We start from the raw sequence: 21,515 nt of genomic DNA, 5'->3' as shown, positions 1-21,515 counted from the left end.
AAACAGCCCGCCATATGCTCTTAAACTTCAGCTCTATTATTTTTTTCAATATTTCATTGCTTTTTCCCCCCTTATCAAATAAGTCATAGAAAAATTCATGGTAGGAAAATAAACAGAGGACAGAAAGGAGATACAAAAGGATGTCATCTGATACCCGATTATTATTTAACAATGGGAGGAATGGGGAGAATGGGCCTGTATTATTTTATTACTTAGTTTAGAATTAGGCACTGGGCTAAGACCTTTGTAGATATTTGTTAAGCTAAGGTTTATGCTGACTTAATGAGACAGTATATATACTATAGTGGTTTTCAAACTTTGCTTTGGAGTCAGATTGCCTAATTACAAATTCTGGCTTTTTTTTTTTTTTTTTTTTTTTGAGGAAGATTACCCCTGAGCTAACATCTGCTGCCAATCCTCCTCTTTTTGCTGAGGAAGACGGGCCCTGAGCTAACATCCATGCCCATCTTCCTCTACTTTATGTGTGGGACACCTGCCACAGGATGGCTTGACAAGCAGTGAGTAGGTCCACACCCGGGATCCCAACCAGCAAATCCTGGGCCACGGAAGCGGAACGTACAAACTTAACCTCTGCACCACTGGGCCGGCCCCTACAAATTCTGACTTTTTATACGTGGTAGATATGTGACCCTAAACAAGTCACTTAACTGCTTTATGTTTCAGCGCTAAAATCAGGATGATAGTAACAGTGCCTACATCATAGAGCTGTTGTAAACATTAAATGAGTTAATGCACCACGCTTAGCTTATAACTATGCTCCCCATTTTCAGATGGAAAAATTGAGGCTCACAGAAGTTCAATTTAGTTGCTCAAGCCGCTGACCACGCAAACAAGTGGTAGAGTCAGTATTTGAACTAAGGTCTGTTTGACTCCAAAGCTTCTAGAGTTAAGCATCTCCATGTCAACGACAATGTTCAAATATTCTAAAATACATGGTTGAAGGGTTGTGAATCAACAGTGGCCTCGGCCCAGTAGCTCGAATTCTGGTCCTGGCGAGTGCGTTAGAAAGCTCGAGACACGCAGAAGAGGATCTGCAGAATCTGGCTGAAGCGAAAACAGGGATTCAGCCTGAACTAGAAAAGACGCCATTCTCTCCGCTAAAGCCGTGCAAGGGCCGTTTTGTTTGTTTTATTTTGGTTTTTGTCTGTTTCAGAAGTTAGGAGAAATTAGGATTTTACACTTAAATCTCATTCTATACTATTTAGTTTGTTAAAATTGTGTTTAGCTATAGGTAGTTCTTATCACTTGGTATGGGTTAAACAATACTTACGTTATCTTTTATTGATGTCTCACATGTAGTTTTACTGTAAATTACCCCTCCAGGCACTGTAATATTTTCAGACTGAATGAAACCTGCTGAACTATTGCAATCACAATTTTGGCATCCAGATGGGGTATAACAAGAGAGCAGGAATTGCCCTAGAAAGGCTTATTCAGATATGGCTGTGCTACTTGTTTCATGAGAAAGTCAATGTCCTAAATTGACCCATTTTATACCATTCATATCGAAACCCAAACCCTCAATATTTCCCCCAAAACCACTTCTTCCACAATTTCCCCTGTATCTATAAAAGGCAGCTTCCTTCTTTCAGTTGCTCAAAGCAAAAACTTAGTGTCATCCTTAATTCTTGATTTTCTCTCATAACCCACATCGGGTACATCAGCAAATCTTATTGGCTTTACTTTCAAAATATCTTCAGAACATGACCACTTTTCCGCACACCTCCTGCCACCACCCTGGTTCAAGTCCTAGCCATATCTTCCTGGGATTATCGCAAGAGCTTCCTAGCCGGTCTCTGCCTTGTCCTACTTCAGTCACTCCTTCAGATCCTCCTCTGCCCAAAACCTCCAAGGGCTTCCTTCTCACTCAGGGCAAAATCAAGAGCTTTGCAATGGGCCTACATCATCTACCATCTAACACCCTTCTGACCTCATTTCCTTGTTCAGTCCCTCCAGCCAAACTGACCTCTGTTTCTGGAACAAGCCAGCAGGCTCTTGTCTCTGGGCTCTCCTCTTCCTCTTCCTTCTGCCTAGAATGGTCTTCGCCTAGATAGTCATATGTCTACAGGTCTTTACTCAGAAGTCACCTCCTCAGTGAGGCCTCCCTAGGACTCCCTACCTAAAATTTCAACCCAGAGTCCCTGCTCTCGCCATCCCCCCTCCCTGGAATACACTTACTTCTTAGACTTAGTCTGTGTCACTATCTAACACGATATATGTTACTTATTTTTCTTGTTGATTGTCCATTTCTGCACCAGATTATAAACTCCTTGAAGACGAGGATTTTTTTTGGTCTGTTTTGTTCACTGCTGTTTCCCTGTCACAAAATAGGCACTCGACACATTTGTGTTAAATGTTGCTGAATTTAATTCAGACAAAATTGAAGTTATAAACTTCCTACATGAAAGGATACCTGAAATGTTTTCTGTTTATAAACTTGTTAGTTATTCAGTCGGTCCTAATTAATAGTTCTGAAATCAGTTTTAATTATCTGACAACACAATACACCAAACTGAGGTATTTATATTTTCTGTTTATCCCAGTTTCTGGAACATTTGATAGCAGCTTTCCACCACAAAAACATTTTTAGATTAAAATTACTTTGCCCCCTATGGTTATCTGTGGGCGCTGGTAACAAATTGTTTGCCTGTGCTAGGTGAGCCACTGCTGATTGGCCATCGGGAACTCTGACAAACTTTAAATTTCAGCAAAATGCCAGAGACTGCGAATCCTGCAGAAGCAGCCAGGTATTCCGAGTGTAAACGACCCCAGGTAACTGGTTCTCTTCATGTTCTTGATAGCAAACAGCTTCATAACGTAGTTGTTTACATTTTCAAGATGCTCTCCATCCAGGTAAGGAGACTGCTTTTGAAAATAAATGCAAATTAAAAGTATTCACTACTGAGCACAGCTGTGTAATATTTAGTGCTTTGTTTCATAAAACAGAAAGTATGTACCAAGCTCTAGAAATTATCAACTGAAATTGATGGCTTGGTAGCAACTTTCTCTTTGATTTAACTATTAGCATTATGAAGATGCACAATAACTCAAAGACTGACTTTACTCTATACCTTCACTTACAAACCAGAATAAGGGTAATGTGATCCTATTTTACTTTCAAATCTCATCTGTGCAGATATTTCTATTGATGAGCGTTTAGTCATTTGATAAATGACTTGTGCTGTCCCGATCTCTAAAATGCTTGGATGGCTAACTTATAGTTAAAATTAAGGTCCTCAAAATTGCATTAATTTATAAGAGAATAGCCAAGAATTTTAGAATATATTTAATGGTTATATTTGTTTATCCAAATGAAAGTTTTTACTTTGAAATGTTTAAAGATTACAACAGTATTTAGATTATTTTTCCCATTAAAAGTCCTTTTCCCCAAGTAATCTCAAAAAAGGGTGTAAATTTTTTTATTCTCATACTGGTTGCTATATATCTGTGTGGCAGTTGGTAAAATATTTAGTGTTCATCAAAACCAACAGATTAGTGGTTCAAGGTTATGCTGAAGATTTTTTTCAATCTAGTGGCTACTTGACTTAAAAGGAGCTCAATGGTTCATCTTAGTATAGTTACCAAAGTATAAACATGACATTTGTCCATAGCTAAATGTTAATGTTTTAAACATAATTTTGTTGAGCCCGATGTAAAACATGATTTGCCTTTTTATCAACCACATGTAGATTTTTCTGTAATAAGATAGAAGAACAGAAACTTATTCAAGGTGGCATATTCTTGATTAGAACACTGGCTGAATAGCTACATTGCCTGCACACCAATCCCAGTTCTGCCCCTGAATACCTGGGAATTCTGGGGCAAGGTAACTGACTTTCTGTGTTTATTTCCTAACCTCTAAAACAGGAATAATAAGACCATGTAACTCATAGGGTTTTGTGAGGCTCAATTAATTGAACGCATGTAAAATTTTTAGAACAGTGCTTGGCTCGTTCCAGTATTCAATAAATGTTAGCTATTGATATAAGCATTCCATAAATTGTTTCACTCTCCAGCCCACTGAAGCTTCTAGATACACTGCTAATTAAAATAAGGACACATATTGGGGCACCAGCGTGGGAGTTGACAAGATTTCATTCCTCGGTCTAGAGCCTGCTACCCTGGCAGACTTGTCTAAAGAGTCTGTTATGAGTTGCTGTACTAACTTCATGTTATTATGAATTATATAAATAATTAAATGAAACGATCTCTCTCTAAAGACAAAAGGGAAAAAGTCTGAGCTGACAATAGAGTAGATAAGTGTGTCTATAAAATTTATTTCTATCAACTGACTTCATTGTTTTAATAATATTGGACAATTTTCATTTTCACATTGGAATAATTAGACATATGAAAGTTCTTAGATTAACAAAGCTACACCTGGATATAAATTATACATAATTTTTTTTAAAAAAACGAAAGGAAATGGACTGCTAGCGGGAAGAATTTTTGTGTATGCTTTTGTGTTTTATTTATTCCTATGGCTGCAGTTTATAATTGGCAATGCTTAAGGGTAAAATATTCCTGTCTTTTTACAGAGATTCTCAAAGATGCAGATTGTCTGTTGGGGACTGCTCCTTCTCAGTGTGACCTGGGCAGCACCAGTAAGCATTTACGAATTCCATTATACATCACATAATCTCTTGCTCTCTTTACCTACTTTTCTTTTAAGCAATGTCTTTTTAAATTAGAAGCACTTACCAAGTTCAGGTACAGTAAAGTACCAAGGAAAAAGAAAGCATCCAGCACTTGACACAAATGCCTGTCACCAGGAGGCCCTCCAAAAACATGTGCTCAATTACAAGATGTCATCACGTTGCCCTTTAAGAAACACCAAAAAGAGTATTTTAAGAAAACCAGCAGCCAGCCACAGTGTTTCAAATCAGCTAACGTTAACGAGTAAGTGCTCAGAGACTCAAATTATAACATGTCACAGAGCTTTCCAATATTTTATTAAAAACTGAAAGAATTTGACTTGAATGTTTTAAGGCTAACCAACTAGATTTTATAAACAGATGGTAACAGAAAGGTACAAGGATTGAGGTCAGCCTAGTGGCACAGCAGTTAAGTGCACATGTTCCACTTCGGTGGCCCAGGGTTCGCCAGTTCAGATCCCAAGTATGGACATGGCACTGCTTGCCGAGCCATGCTGTGGCAGGCGTCCCACATATAAAGTAGAGGAAGATGGGTACAGACGTTAGCTCAGGGCCAGTCTTCCTCAGCAAAAAAGAGGAGGATTGGCAACAGATGTTAGCTCAGGGCTAATCGTCCTCAAAAAAAAAAAAAGAAAAGAAAAGAAAGGGACAAGAAATTTTCTGTAATTTTTGCAATATCCTAACACTGTAGGCTCCTGCTAATAATTTTCTCTTCATCAGCGGAGCTAAAGATGGGAAGAAGTACCTCTAAGCTTAACCTAAATCAAGCTCCAATTTCCTTTTGCATATTTTCTTCCCTCTGATTCACTGAGATGAGTACTCAGGATACAACCAAATTATCTTGTGAAAGCGCTGAATGTTACAGATATTTTCTGCAGGCAGATGCAGTGCTAATTAGATAACGTCTGAAAAGTATCCTAACTTCTCAGCACTCTCTGACCTTTTCAGTTGGAGAACTATGGAAATGAGCGGTCATTTTGCTGCCAGAAGTACTTGAATATAGGCCCTGAGCGAGTGGGTGACCAGTTGAGTAACTCACTGACAGGCATGAGCCACGCCACCCCGTGAGGACAGCAGAAGCTGAGAAGAGCTTGTCCCCTCTCAGCAGAAATCAAACAGTCCTGTGGGCCCGGACTGCTTGAAATAGACATCTGCCAGGCCCAGGCCACACGACTTAGCTCAGTCAGGGCCGCAGAGGTACGTGCTTAGGCAAGATGGGGGTGGAGTGGGTCTTGCTGAGCCAGCTCCATCCCACTAGCTGAGGATGAGTCTATTTTGAGCAACATATTCTAAGGAACGGCTGGGGTGGCACTCTGACCATCTTCCAGTAAATGTGCTATGTCAACATCAACCCAGTGACCGCTGGTCAAAAGCGGGTGCCAGCGTTCCTCCCAGAGGGAGACAACGCCGTCTCCATTACAGGACCACATTCAAACGTGGAGAACAGCCCAGTGGGTGTGGGGGGAGAATGAAAGAGGCTCAGCAAGGACATAGAGACAAAATTTGGAATTATGAATGGTTAAATGTGATGTTTTCTCCCAGATATATAGATGCTATTTGAGCACTTAGCTAAATTATTTAAAAATAGATGGGTAGTATCAGAAATGAGTATATACTGAGTCACTTACCGATGTTTTGGAATTATAGTCCAAATTGAGACTGTAAGGGAGAAAAAAGTTTTCCTCAATCTTGTTTGGATCTGAGGGTGGGTCTGAAAATTAAACCGGCAAAGACAGATTACTAGGAGAAAAGCAAGTAAATTTTATTAAATTTTTACATGGATGTGGGAGCCTTCACAAGAGAATGAAGACCCGAAGAAGTGACCAGAGCAGGAAACTTTCATACCTTTGTGACAAAGAAACAATACATCTGTGAAGAATAGACAAGACAGAGGGGCTTGGGCTGGGGGGAGTCCAGCCAGGGCTGGGTGGTCCTTCTCTTCCGTGTCTAGGAAGATCAGGGTTAATTGGCCAAGGTTCATGTGTAGATTCCTCTGCTGTGTCTTTGTGCTGCTAAGACTCTGTCTAGTAAAAGGAGAATTTCTTTCCTGCCTTTTGGCAGAAAAGGGGGAGCTTTTTATGCATTTACTATTTCTTAATTGCCTTCAGCTCAAACTAATTTTTATGTCAAAGAGGCATATTTTGGGGTGACATTCTGGTTCCCTTTAAAAATGGAAGAAAATAAAAGATGATTATTGAACCATGCCATTCAATTAATAGTCATCAATATGGCATTAGACTACAAAGACTTTGCTATAAGTTACTTTGTTATAAGCTCATGATTCGTTATCCTAAACTACATTAAGGTACTCTAGACTATCAAGTATGGTTTTAATACACATGTGTGTGCATATTCTGTAAGACAGTGAACACCCCAAACTTACATTTCCTTCTTTTGCTTAATATCTATCCATCTCTTTTATATGTTTTCTTTTTCCCATAGCCCCACTTCCAGAACTATTTTCACTCTTTTGATATTTTATTTTTTAAAGATTTTATCTTTCCTTTTTCTCCCCAAAGCCTCCCAGTACATAGTTGTATATTTTTAGCTGTGGGGCCCTCTAGTTGTGGCATGTGGGATGCTGCCTCGGCTTGGCTTGATGAGCGGTGCGATATCCGCCCCCAGGATCGGAACCAGTGAAACCCTGGGCCGCCGAAGCAGAGTGCGCAAACTTAACCGCTCGGCCACGGGGCTGGCCCCTCTTTTAATATTTTTGGACTGATGCAATGGTCTAAATTTATATGCACAAGATCATATAAGAACTGATATAAGAAAGAAATATAATAAAGGAGAAAATTATAAAATATGCCATGAAGTTACTTAATATAAACTTCAGGAACATTTCCTCTTATTACTAAATATCTTTTGTTAATCTATCAGGCCATTTAAAATTTGATTATTTTACCCTTGGGACTTTGAGATTGAGAATTTAGGTTAAAATATCTCCTTTACTTCTCCTGCTGCTCCCAGCTGTGTGAATGTGAGCAATTCCGTTTCTTCTTCTGCCTGTCTCACGGGGGTTATTATGGGAATCTGATGAGATTACGTATACGAAAGCAATTTACAAATGGTAAAAAGCTATATAAATATAAGGTGTGATTGTGAAACTGGGTTTGTTTCTAGAATGGAATGAACAGTTAGGCAGATATACCTTGGAGCCCAGCCAATAGGGTACTTTCATCAAAGTTTTGAGTTTATTTCTAAGACGATTTTATCAGTCAGAGTCCAGGCAGGAAAACAAAATCCAGGACAGGGAGCTCACTGCAGGGATTTTATTTAGAGAATAGTTATAAAGCGTAGGCCGAATAGAAAGGGCAAGTTAAGGGTGATAAGACAACCCAAAGATGGACTCACCCTTGGGCTGGTGGACGAGGAAGGAAGGGGTGTTCCCAGTGCCCCGGGGGAGCCGGCGGTGAGGGGAGGAGCAGATGGGGGGTGGGGGGGACGGTGCAGCAGGAAGTAGGAGCACAAAGGAGATGCATCCAATTCTAGAGATGGAGCCCCAAACCCAGAGCAGTGGGGACATACCTCGGCCACCCTCTCCTTCCACCCTCCAGTCTCCAGACTGGCCCCCCCATCAGCCAAACTCAGACTGAAGCCAGATGGCAAAGAAGCTCGGGAAATATAGTTTGTAGGGGGACAACTACGAAGAGAGCAGGAGAAGCACAGTATCTGAAAGCCAGCAGGATAGTTACCCATATCTTATTACAAGGAAATACAGGACTTGAAGGTTTATTCAGGCAGAATGCTCTCTAGACCGACAGGGCCTTTTAATCTAATCTTTCCCTTGAGGGTATCTCTCTCTTATATGACTGATATCACCATGAAGCCTGTTTCCACTTCAGCACCCTCACTCAGACACGAACCAGGCCCACCCGCAAGTCCTCCTGCCACATCTGAGATAAGCTAGGAGTTTCAAAAATAAATAGGGAAGTAGAAATACTGAGAATAAAAGAATCCTTATGTCTGTCCTTCTACGGCAAGCTTGCTCCGGGATTCTCCCATACTCTTCTTCATGCTCTCCTGTGACACCTAAATTTTAGCCCAAAAGCCTGGGACAAGCTGACTGGGTCCATTCCTTTCTAGTTTCTGGCTTTCCTCTACCTCAGTAGTTGCCTGTTGTCCCTAGGTACCCTCAAGATATTTTGATACTTTCATGTCAGATCAAAAGAAAGGATTTGTCCCAACCAGCCGGCCACCGCATTTTTCTTTCCCAGGAAGAAATATCTGCCCAGGTGACTGGCAACCATAAAGGCCCATCCTTAGGTTGATCCTTCCCCTTAAATGCAGGGCTGTGGTTTTACTCTTGCTGGACCATCAGCAGCACCATATCTGAGCTCATATAGCAACTACCAAACGTATACAGTCAGTGCACATACAATGCACATCACTGAACTCTCATTTGGGTTCACTGATGCTAAACAACTCCCAGTGTGCCTGTAGAAACTTCTTTTCCAGTGGATACCAATGACCTCCAAGCTTTTTCACCTGGAGTACCACCCTTCCCCATCTTGGCAGTTCTCGTGCTTGAGTGTGGTTCTGTGATGGAGATGGCATTGTCTCCCTCTGGCGGAGGAACACCGGCACTCTCTTGTAACACCCAAACAAATATTAATGTGCTAAGTGTGTCCGTCTTCCTCCGTCAGAATGATTTTCCACATTACAACCTAGTGAGAGAAAATGAAATGAAACGTGTGTTGTTTGAAGAAATGAATGAAAGAATGAATGTTTGGTGAAGTTTCATTTCTTGTTTCCTTGCAGGCATTGCAACCACAGACTGAGAAAACTGAGCAAGACTGTGTGGAAGAACAGAGGGTAAACAGACTTCTCAAATAAATCCGTTTCAACTCCGTAAAGAAAGAAAGTCAATAAGAGGAAAATTTTAATGATCAAAAGACTCTTTTGTACTTAAAATGGAAAGACAAAATTATACAATGCAATTTTGGCACTTTAGTTCACACAATGTGTGGTAGAAAAGAGAAGCATTCTGAATGGAGATTCGTTTCTCTTCAATATGATTTCTTCCTTCAAAGGGATAAGTGAGGAAAAATTCTGGGATGTTGTTATTAGCAAACAATATGTTCCCGCCCATGTGCTTGAGAACAAAGCAATAAATGAGGGAGAAAACAAAGGGAAAGGAATTAACAAGTCTTAATAGGGAATTCTGTTTACATGGCGTTGGTTTTCCATACGCATCCAGAAAGTTAAACAAGAATTGTCAGCTTTCACGTCACCAAATTGCAGCTTCCTTCTGCCCACCACGGTTTCTCCTGGCAGTCTCAGAAAGTTCTGTTCTAAGAACTAACAATCTTCTGTTCTCTATCTCAACTGAAAATTACAAAGGCAAAAACTGCAAACTTAAGGGCTGAACGTTCATGCTGTTTTGCCAATTTGACATCAGACATGACGTAAAATCTGCCTTTCTCCTAATCCCCCAGCACCGTCCCATCTAAAAATATTTCCAAGTGCTCCATTTCCTTTAAAACTTGGTAATAAAAACGATACACCCTGGGAGAGAGAGCAGTTGATAGTCATCCTTAGGGAAAACATTCAGAAATGTGGAGAAAGGAAAGGAAAGCATTGCTGTCTTCAGGAGCTGGCTGACGCACGCCCTCCTGTGGTTATAAGAAGTACTACCATTTGTCAGATGCAGAATTAGACTTGACCCAAGATAAAAAATATGTTGTACTATCAAAAGGAGAGCCAGAAAACTTCTTAGAAAGAGATAAACCCATCTTAATATAATGTTGTATTTTTGTAGATAACGTACAAGGGCCACCATGAGAAACATGGGTATTATATTTTTAAGTATGTTTACACATCATCTGGGAGGAAAAATCAAACTGACATAAAGGTAAGCTGAATCTCTGAGTGATGATCCTTATCATGAGCAAACTCTGGCCTGATGCTAGGCGAGGCTCTAGGGGAGACAAAGGTTACTTTTGCCTGCTCTGGGGTTTCTGTCTGTGGCTGGCACCTTTGTCCTTTTCCCGTGGTCCCAGGCTCCTGCTGACACAGATGGGTGACTCCACCCCTGGCCCAAATCCTGCCCTGCTTCAGGCCCTGCCACTGCAGGTGTGGTACCAGTGGACCCCAGATGCCCAGGAGTTTTTCATGGTATTGCTTCTGGGTGATGTTTGGTCTTTTATAAAGAGGTTTTCTGGGCATACTCTACCATTTATTGTAAGGGTGGGGATTAGGAGAAGTCGTTTTGGCCTAAAGAGTGACACGTTTTAGGGCCCCTGAAATTCATTCACTGATGACTCCATCTGTGTCACGATCCTCAGAAGAGAAAGAACAAGGGCCTTGTCACTGAAATGCAACAATTCTTTTCATTCAGTCCCTTCTTGCAGATTCATTGGCCAAAGAGCTGGAAACAGCTTAAAATGCCCTCAGCAAAAGGACTATTTACTTTTCCCAAATCTGGTTTCATTTCCCATGAAAGTAGTAGTTTCCCTTCAGAGTGTTATTTTCTTCTGCTCAATATTCTTTAGCTGCATCTCTAAGACTCAGCATCTCTAAGACTAATAGCCTGTTAAACTTATTTGTTGTAACAAACGCGTTGATTCTTCCTATTGTGCAAGATACTATATGAGACAAAATGTTTGAGAAAACTTAATTCTTTGCCTCCAGGATCTTAGAGTTGGAAAAGAAATAAGAGTCACTTACGAAAATCATTATAAACCAAGACAGTACGTGCAAAGCGCTTTGTGAGTGGTACCCAAAAAATCATGCTTTAGGGCTTGGAGCAGAAAAGGATTAGGTCCTAGTCTGGTGTTCAGAGAAAGCTACACAATGGAAATAATTGAGCTGGGCGTTGGAGGATGAGTAGGATTTGAGCAAACAAGTGGGTGGGAGAGGCCATTCTCCATGAAAATAATAATATGAGCCAAGGCATGGGGAGAAAAAAGCAGAGCACAGGAAAGCAGACCAGCCAGCTGATACATAGACCATCACACGGTCAACAGTGCAATCAGAAATCATTTAACAAGAGCAAATGCAAGAATGATTGACCATCACCTACCACAATTTAAAACTTGTATCGTGTTTTCATTTATACAAGGAGCTCATTCAGTCTTTAATGAAATGCACACAGTTCCTTAGTATACATGCTACTGTTTTAAAGGAGTAAAAGTACCAAATGCAAAATAAAACCTCCCACTTCAGCTTAGGGAGGGAGATAAATTAAGAAAGGCTTATTATAATCTACTGATTTTCTAATGCACCTGTTTAACGCAAAAGGATATATTAGCAAAGAGCAAGTAAACTTGATTGCAAACGAAAATATAAATGTCCATGTGCAACTTTCTAAGATTAAATGTCTTAAAATAAGTCAAACATTTAAAATATTTTTCATTCAGTAATAACTCACCATAAGACTTTTTCCTATCATATATTTTTCTCATAGCAAAATCTTATCTATTTTCAGAACAGACCTGCCAACATAAAAAGATTAGTGAATGATGATGTCGTAACTCCCACATATAAATTATTTCAAATTATGTCTTAAAAATACTGCAAGGTGGAACTTTGTATGTTGCATATTAGCCAGCTTCGTAAGAATAGAAGGTACTTGCACAAATCATTTTTATCTTGAGATTCAAGTGTGAGCGAACTCAACAGTTTCCCCACTGCTTCTAACGTTAATAAGATGCCTGTACGAAAGCAGGCAGTCCTCCAAGTAGAATATTACTTCTATTTAGGGACCAAAAAAGAGGAAGAGAGAGAGAGAAATTTCAATCAAAATCCATTTTAGATAACATGGTTTCAGGAGCCACAAGCTCTGTAGAACCCACAGCCAGAGGGTGGCATTCAGGAAGGACAGGGCCAGAGGGGTCCAGAAGCAGTGTTCTCCCCCTGCCACTACACCCAGTTACACAAGAGCAGAGACTGGAGAGCAGCTTCTAGTAGCTGTTTGCCTGGCCATAGCCCTGTTTTTTCCAATCCAACTTAATTGAATAATCAAATGACTATCATTAACAGTAGGTAGGAAAGCAAACTACCATTTGATAAAGGGCTATGTGCAGTTCTGGAAGAAATGATAGTTACCATCATTTACATAGAACTTGGTTGACCATGGACATTGTGCTAGATGCCTTACACGCATTTAACAGAGTCCTTTAATTCTCCCAACAATCCTGAAAGCAAAGTATCACCTTTCTTATTTTACAACTAAGGAAGCTGAGCCTCAGAGAAGCAAAGGAAGGCCTCCAAGGTCACACCGTACATAAGCAGCAGAGTTGGGCATGTTCTTATACTGTGTTCTTTCCATAGTTACACCTGCTTTCAGGCAGCACTTGATGGAGGGCTCAAGACAGACCATTTGCCACCTCCAGCCTGTTATTTCCCCGCCACCCTGGCCTCCCTGAATGTGGGCTTTCTCCCTTGTTACCTTCCCTACATGCTTGCCTCCGAAGCACAAGCTTCCAGCTAACTGCACTTTTCTTCCATCTGGGAGCTTTCATATGTTTTCGTATATTTAATTAATACATCCAAGGGGATGTCCACATGCTCAACAATGGCCAACAGATTGAGGGGGTGGCCAAAAAAACAGGACAAAATTAAACTGCATTAGTAAAAACAGGGCTGTGGCCAGGGCCAGGAAGCCACTAGATGCCGCATGCTCAGGGCCAATCAGGCCACATCAGAGTCTGGGGCTGGTTTGGGACCCCACCAGCTAGGGAGATCCATAGTCGGGTGTTGGGTCTGAACATAGTGACCCAATAAGGGAGAATTACCAGTGTCAAGCTGGAGAAGAGAAGGCATTCAATGAGTTTGGAGGAAATCTTAACTTTTCCAAATATCAGAAGGGTTGAATATGGAATAGGACATTTCCTTAGTAATTGTTGCTTCAGGAAAAAAGAGATACTAGCTACGAGTTGCAGGTTAAAAAGAAACAACTTGAAAAAAGTAGAATTTCCATAAATGAAAAGATCTGACAGGAAAAATAGCAAACAATTTGCCCATAAAATGTCCAAAGAGGGAAGAGCTGACCACAGGTCGTGGGAACTGGGAAGGACTTGTCCTGAGAGCATCTATATCCTCTCAACATCAATATGGCTCCTATTAAAGTTATCTTTGTCTCTTGTCTTCATTTTTGCATGTCAACATCCCAGTTCATTTTAGCTTTGCTTATTCTATTTGGGCATCAATAGAAGGGTTTTCTTTGTAATTTTTTCTTTGGCATAATCTTAATCCAAGGGATTACCTCTCGCTCCTGGATCCTGCAGCATCCTCCTAACTGTGCTTTGTTACCACTATTCCTCCTGAACCCCTGCTTCTCGTTTCGTTAATCTCTTGCTCGTAAACCTTTACTAGCTTTTCATCCCCTGCAAAATAAAACCCAATTCTTATGCGTGGCGTCCCAGGTTCTACAAATCTCTGGCACTCTGTGTATCTGTGCCAACTGCAGTTAGCTATGAGGTCTCTGCCTCCCCGCCCTGCCCCCACTCCCGTCCCCTGCAGGAGTATTCCCTCTGCCATTCATAAGTCTTCGGGTATTGCTTGGAACAGCCGAATTTCTAACATGTCCCAGTCCCTCAATAAACATCTCTTATTTTGATTTCATATTACTCACCAGTTCAAAGGCCTGTGTGGCGGTGTTGTAAATTTTAACTAGCCCTACAATTTTGAGGTGGATAGAAATGGTATTTATTCTGTTTCTAACTGTTCTGTTGCTCAAGAGCTCCTACCCGCAGGTTAATGGAGGGGGTGGGGGAGGGTGTGTGCAGAAATTAATTTAAATTCAACCTGTTTAAACTTAAGGTTACCTAATAGTTTTTAAAGTAAATCCTTCCGTCTCTTTTGGATAAAAATGCTCAGATCCTCATTCTCCTTCCTTCCCTCTCTCAGATGGCATGCAGGTGTATGAGAGAGTAGGGTGTGGCTTACACCATTCACTACATACCATATACCATAGGTACAAACATGGCTTATGCCATAGTAGAGAGGAAGACATGGAATCCTCAGACATACATGGGGCAACGTTGCTGGACCACTTGTGTGCTCCTTGCCCTGCTGGAGCCTAAGATGAAGTCACTGGCTACCATTGCTTAAGATGCAAACAGTACGGTCTTGCTTGGCATCCAGTGGTGATTCAGCCTCTCCGGGCTCTCATGCACAATTTAGACCCCTCTTTGTTTGAATATGACTCACATTTGTCTCTAGTGCACATGTCCCGTGGACATTGCTCGTTTTAGAACCACTTCATTCCCTCCACTATGACACCCTCTGGAAAGTTCCTGACCAGACTCTCACACACTCCCATATCTAGCCTGTGTCACAAGGAAACATTGAGTAGCATGGGCAAAGTCGATCTCAGTCCCTCTTTCCTCTTGACCACATTTTTCTGCCAAGCTTATTGCAACTTGGTTGCACCCCAGGTTGGTCAAGTGCAGCCTATGAAGCAGCATCTTTACAGATCATCCTCCCACAAAAAAAAGACAAATTAAGACGCATGCGTAAACACTTTACTCTCCTCCTCCACTTTCTCTTTTTCATCCCGATAATCTTCCAAGGACTTTTCTCATCTGGACCTCCAGTACGTAACCTTATTGTCTAGAACAGTAGATCTCCAAATGTGGCCACAGACCAGCAGCATCAACATCAGCAGGACCTTGTTTTAAATGCAAATTCTAGAGCCCCATCTCAGACCTGTTGAATCAGAAACTCTGGCCACTGGGTCCAAGAATCTTTGTTTTAGCCAGCCTTCCAAATAGTTCTGATAAATGCTAAATTTGAGGACTATTGATCTAAACTACCAAATTTGGTTTATTATCTGACAAAAGGGGAAGGAAAGAAAATTAATGAATCCTTTTTCAGACCATAGCTGGGATTTCAACACTTGCTGCAAAATCCTTTGTTTGAATGTCAGAAACTGAGTTACCCAGTTTCTTCTGTTTGTATATTTCTGTAATAAAAGAAAAGAAGAAGAAGAAAGGAAAAGAAAAAGAAAATCTTCCTTTAGGCAGATGAACACCTCTGAAAACCAGGGCAAAAGGGAAGAGAGAAAAAGAGACAATGATTGTTTTAAAGATATGAATCCCACTTCACCTGCAGAGACTCCCTTGTCACAAGACGGGGACCACAATGTCTTTCTTAAATTCAGGTCCTCCTCCAGGTCCTCCTACATTTCCATATTTATTTCTTATTCTCTTCTTTAGGATTCTTCTACTCCAACCTTAAAGTTTTACTCATATTATTTTTCAAGTGTTTCCTGTTTCCAAACATTTGAATATGCCATGTATTCTTAGAATATTCTCACTGCTTCCTTCCATGTATCTGAATCTTACCCATCCTTCAAGCCTCGCTCATTCTTCTTTCTCCGTGAAACCTGCTTTGGCCCTTCCAGAATTATCTCCACCAACAAACCTCTACTGAGTTAATGGACTCTTTTTATTAAGTATTTGATGGTTGTTGTTCTTTTGTATTGCCTAAGAATTATTAGATTTTTAAAATTTAACATAAAATAATCACTTTCTGTTGGAAATTACACTTTAGAAGGAAGAAAAAAACAAAGACAATATTGCTGTTCACGTTTCCGGCAAGGGAAGAAATCAAGAGCCAGCACCTAAAGAAAACATTGCCCAGGAAAGAGAGAAAGACTTGTCTCTTCTTGGAGCCAATGAAAATAACCAAAGCAGTAAATCTCAAACTCTTTTTGAAGATAGACAGACAGTGAAGGAAGACTATCGTATTAGCAAAAAGGAAAATGCCCGCAATGACCTAAAGATGTCCACATATCCTGAATCCACTGGGAATAATGGAGCCAAGGATGGAGATGATGCTGTCAGCAAACTCCATGACCAAGAAGAATACAGTGCCCATCTCCTCAGAAAGAATATGCAGCACATAATGGAGCCAGGGACGGTGGTTGAACTCTTGGGGGAAGAAAACAAAGAGAACAAACCCAGGAAAGTTGTAAGCAAAATTCCAGCAGGAGCGAGCTATGCTAAAGGCCCCTCAAAAGATAAAAAGAGTCATCAAAAAGATCCCCAAGCCCAGAATATTCCAGTAAAAAGCAAAAGCACCTACCGTATCCGACACAACACTGATTATCTAAAACAGCTCCCAAAAGTCAAAAAAATCCCCAGTGATGTTGAAGGCAGTGGTTACCCAGATCTTCAAGAGAGGGGGGACAATGATATCTCTCCTTTCAGTGGAGATGGGCAACCTTTTAAGGACATATCTGGTAAAGGAGAAGCTATTGGTCCTGACCCAGAAGGTGCAGATGTTCAAACAGAGTTCTCCGGCCCAAGTGAAGCTGAGACGAGTCATCCTGACGCAAGAGGGCCAGGTTATAACGAGATCCCAGAGGAAGAAGAAAATGGCGGAAATGCCATCGGAACCAGGGATGGAACAGCAAAAGAGGCAAATGCTGCTGGTGTGAGCCTAGTGGAGGGCAGCAACGACATCATAGGCAGCACTGATTTTAAGAAGCTCCCTGGAAAAGAAGGAAACAGAGTGGATGCCGGCAGCCAAAATGCTCACCAAGGGCAAGTCGAGTTTCATTACCCTGATCCACCCTCAAAAGAGAAAAGAAAAGAAGGCACTAGTGATGTAACTGAAAGTACTAATTATAATGAAGTTCCAAAAAATGGCAAAGGTAGTGGTAGGAAAAGTCCAGAACATTCTAATAGGAATCAAGTGACCTCAAATGAAAAACAAAGATTTCCTGGTAAGAGCAAAAGTCAGGGCCGGTTCACCCCTTCTCGTGGTCTTGATCATGAAATTAAAAATGAAATTGGTTCCCATAATGTCCCCAATAATGAGGGGACTATAACACACAGCAGAAAATATCATTATGTGCCCCACGGACAAAATAACTCTTCAGGGAATAAGGGTATGGCACAAAGGAAAGGTCCCTGGGATTACAGAAAACCCCATCCCAATAGAAGCTTTAGTCACCCTAGAAAGCGTGACAGCAGTGAGTCATCTGACAGTGACAGTTCAAGTGAGAGCGATGGTGACTAGTCCACTAGACATTCCCAACAGGATAAGGGTTCGAGTACCTGTCACCTGTGGCTTGATGGTAAAGGAGAGCCACCTGACAGCAGACCAGATGAAGAAGGACAGAGCGGGGCATTGAGAACACCGAGAAACCTGGCCTCTTGGGGAGAATTTGTTGCTATTTTAATGGTCATAGTGTGAAATTCCATTCAGAGTCATGAAGCTTCTCTTTGTTTTTTTCCCTGCTTTTTTCTCCCCAAATCCCCCCAGTACATAGTTGTATATTTTTTCAGTTGTGGATCCTTTCAGCTGTGGCATGTGGGACGCTGCCTCAACATGGCCCAACGAGCGGTGCCATGTCTGCTCCCAGGGTGCGAACCCTGGGCCGCCGAAGCAGAGCACACGAACCCAACCACTCGGCCACAGGGCTGGCCCATGAAGCTTTTCTTAAGGAAAAAAAAAATTCCTTAAAGATTTATGGAATATATAACAGTTGAATAGGTGTCATTTAAAAATAGTTTGTGAATGTCACAAAAGCATTCCCTTGTTGTTTGTTCTGTAGACATGAAAATAAACAGTATCTCTCATATGATAATCTGTAATTAAACGATCCATAAGAAAGTCTGTTGTCTGCGGTGCTCCATTTGCAACAAGTTTAGTTCTGCCTCTCGAAGGCAGTGCTGTGGCATTAATCCACTGAATACAGCATGAACACATCCCCTCATCCAGCTCTGCTTGATCCAGCGTTTCCTTTGTCCTCTGACCTCCCGCTGCTCCGGTAAAGTGCCCTCCTTCATATCCTTCTATGCTCTTTCCTCTGTTGCACATTGATAACTTCTTATAAGGCAAATTTTGTTTCCTGAAACCAATCTCCATGTTATCCCTTTTCTCAGTTCTACCTCCTTCCAGACAAAGAGGGGAATGGGGTGGAGGGAGGGAAACAGGGAGAATTTGAGAAAAAGAAGCCCAAACGCAAAGCCAAGACAAAAACTTACTTTGGCAGATATTATTCATTGGCTGATCCCAAATCATTTCCAGCCTATTTCTTTTTCCTGACCTTTAGTATAGATGCTTTTCTAGCTAACGGCCTTGTGACGCCATTCTAGAAATCAGACCTAAGCCTCCTGGGAAGGGAGGACGGGAGCTCTGGAAGGCTTTTGCTTTTTCATGATAAGAGGAGCTTATTCAGCTAGTACCACCCTTTCTCCTTTCTTACCCTACTCTTCTTTGCTTATCATTTACACGATGCTTGGAGGTGCAGCAGCCATTTGTGATCATGAAGGAAAGGTGTGAGATAATAGAAAATATATATATTGGTCTCTGCCCCTGGTTCTTGGCACAGAGATCCTAAAACCCTTGTGATTTCCTACGTGCTAAGACCACTAAGGAGCATCTCTTGTTCTAATGTTTGGTCTTTGACCCCAGTTCCTGACGTAGAGTTCCCAAACCCCTTGGAGTTTCTTGGATGACAGCAGTATCTTTTGTTCTAATGAGGTGACCCTGAGTGGGCTCCTGGATGGGGGCTGGTGACCAGAAAGACCAAGCCATGATTAAAAGCTTGAAATGTTCAGCCCTACCCCCAATCTCCAGAGAGGGAAGAGGGGCTGGAAATGGAGTTAATAACTGATTATGCCTATGTAAGGAAGCCTCCAAAAAAATCCCAAAAGTATGGAGTTCAGAGTGCCTCCAGGTCGGTGAATATGTGGAGGTGCAGGGAGAGTGGCCCACCTGGAGAGGGCACGGAAGCTCTGCGCCCCTTCCCACACACCTTGCCCTATGCATCTCTTCCATCTGGCTGTTTATCTGCATCCTTTATCATACCCTTTTACAATAAACCGGTAAACAGTAAGTAAATTGTCTTCCTGAGTTCTGTGAACCCAAGGAGGGGGTTGTGGGAGCCTCTTATTTATAGCTGATAGGTCAGAGGCACAGGTGACAACCTGGACTTGCAATTGGCATCCGAATGGGGAGGGGGCAGTCTTGTGGGACTTACCCCTTAACTTGAATTAGATTAACTCAATTTAATTGAGTTAAATTGTAGGACACCCAGCTGGTGTCACAGAAGTGCTTGGTGTGGGGAAAAAAACCCCACACATCTGGTGTCAGAAATATTGTGAGTGTGATAGTAAAAGAGCAGTGTTAGGTTTTCTAACATAAAAGGACCAAATAATCATAGCGATGCCACTAGATCTGCTCCGGCAGCCCTCCTGCCTTCAGAGCGCTTGTTCTTTGAGGAAAATGATTCTCTATTTGTTAAGCAACTGCTCTGCTTTTTGGTTATTGGCAGCTGGGTTGAATTACTAATTGGTATGCCTCTCCCTTCCTGACATTCTTGTAAATGAGAAGGGCTGAGACAAGAAGAAAGAGAGAGAGACAGGATAGAGAAAGAAAGGCGCATATGATTTCTCTTGTCTCTGTAAGACGTAAGTTCCCAAACAGCTGAAACCATGACTGGCATGTTCCATACACACCTAGATTACTGAGTTGAATAATACATATAACACAAGTGAATACAAGTCAGTGTCAACATTGTGGCGTCTTCAAGAGATCCAAGCTCCCACAGTGGATAAATAGAAGGCGCTTTTCTTACGAAATAAACGTTGCGATATAAGCTGTGGAATAAATCAGTTTCTCCAGACATGCACAAATAATGGTTAACACGTGCCACACCCTATTAAATCCTTCAACCTGCACTGCCAGCCTATTACATGGGTACCATTCTTATCCCCATTTTACAAATGAGGAAACTGAGGCAGACGACTGTTAGTAAGTGTTCCAACTAGTAAGCTAGGATTTGTATCCAGGAAGTCAGGCTCCAGAGTCTTCACTCCTAAACACTCACTGTGCTGCCATATATCATATAAAGAGACATACACAATATATAATAGACATTATATCTATGAATGTACATCTGCAGACATGTACGTTGAGAGAGTGTGTACATATTCACACACATTCATATAGTATGTGTGTGTATGTATATGTGTATAGCAAGAGAGAGAATCTGAAAAAAATGCTAAGTAGAACATGAAAACAAGGAATATCTTTTTTCCCTTATTTATTCTCCGTCGGCTAGGTTTGACAGAAATCAGTATCAATGGAAAGACCTAACACATCACCTAATAAATTAGTCACCATGAGAATTCCAGAATAAACTATTCTTAGTACTTTGCTTTTTTTTTTAATAAAAGACAATTTTGGCGCACACACACATAAAACTGGAGGCAATTAATGAAGTGAAGAAAACTATATCAGAATTTAAATTGCAGATAAATGAACTGAACTCACTCTGCTACTTATATCCCAGATTATACCAAACCTTGCATGTGAACGGTCTAATGACATGAAAAATACTTGGTGTTGTAAAGGGGAAAAAGTCAGCTGACAGAGAAAACCAACGTTTTAGTTGGGTGATTAGAGGCGGGACCTTCCAAAGGTCATCTGTCTTGGTCTGCTATCTAGTGGAGAAACTACATTTCAATTCTCTGGTTGGATTTTGTTTCCTCTCTCCAAGTTTGAGTGTTCACGCATATTTATTCAAATACTGACAATGTTCAGATTTTCTTCATCCATTTAAGGGAAACTCAAAACGTTTCAACATGTGCGATGCATTGTTTGGGAGGCAGCCATGGAGGAGTGAGTTTAAAACAGAAGGACCAGAGGCCCGGAAACACCGCCCGCAGTCAGGCAGCGGGTCTGTGCTTTATACAAACCTAGGTTTCAGCCATCAAGCTACACTAGCTTTGCTTTTTTTTTTTTATAAACATAGTTTTCCAAAATAGGGCAGAAAATTCCAGCCTCACAAAGCTGCCTTGCATGCAATAATTGAAATGAGCATGGTCTGCCACCTTGTGCCCAAAAAGAAAAGATCTTTCCAGGCTCCGGAGTTTA

The 21,515-nt window shown here is 41.3% G+C and overlaps 1 protein-coding gene across 1 annotated transcript; it reads left to right on the top strand.

Annotated features, from left to right (window-relative positions):
• The first annotated feature begins 986 nt into the window (after positions 1 to 986).
• Positions 987 to 17,785, top strand: MEPE (matrix extracellular phosphoglycoprotein). Its single transcript, XM_008541320.2, has 5 exons — positions 987 to 2,793; positions 4,560 to 4,625; positions 9,438 to 9,491; positions 10,438 to 10,530; positions 16,176 to 17,785. Exons 1-5 carry the CDS (start codon positions 2,734 to 2,736, stop codon positions 17,646 to 17,648), a joined length of 1,746 nt encoding a protein of 581 aa, XP_008539542.2. The 5' UTR covers positions 987 to 2,733; the 3' UTR covers positions 17,649 to 17,785.
• The last annotated feature ends 3,730 nt before the right edge of the window (positions 17,786 to 21,515 follow it).

The sequence above is a fragment of the Equus przewalskii genome, chromosome 3, assembly GCF_037783145.1.
Source record: "Equus przewalskii isolate Varuska chromosome 3, EquPr2, whole genome shotgun sequence".
Lineage (NCBI taxonomy): Eukaryota > Metazoa > Chordata > Mammalia > Perissodactyla > Equidae > Equus > Equus przewalskii.
The sequence above is the reverse complement of the archived record's forward strand: the minus strand, read 5'-3'. Positions and strand labels throughout refer to the sequence as shown.

Excerpts from the sequence above, each read along its gene's own strand:
- MEPE (XM_008541320.2), top strand. The coding sequence starts at position 2,734 with ATGCCAGAGACTGCGAATCCTGCAGAAGCAGCCAGGTATTCCGAGTGT. Across the intron at positions 2,794-4,559 it reads CCGAGTGTAAACGACCCCAG|AGATTCTCAAAGATGCAGAT; the intron begins GTAACTGGTTCT and ends GTCTTTTTACAG. Across the intron at positions 9,492-10,437 it reads ACTGTGTGGAAGAACAGAGG|ATAACGTACAAGGGCCACCA; the intron begins GTAAACAGACTT and ends GTATTTTTGTAG.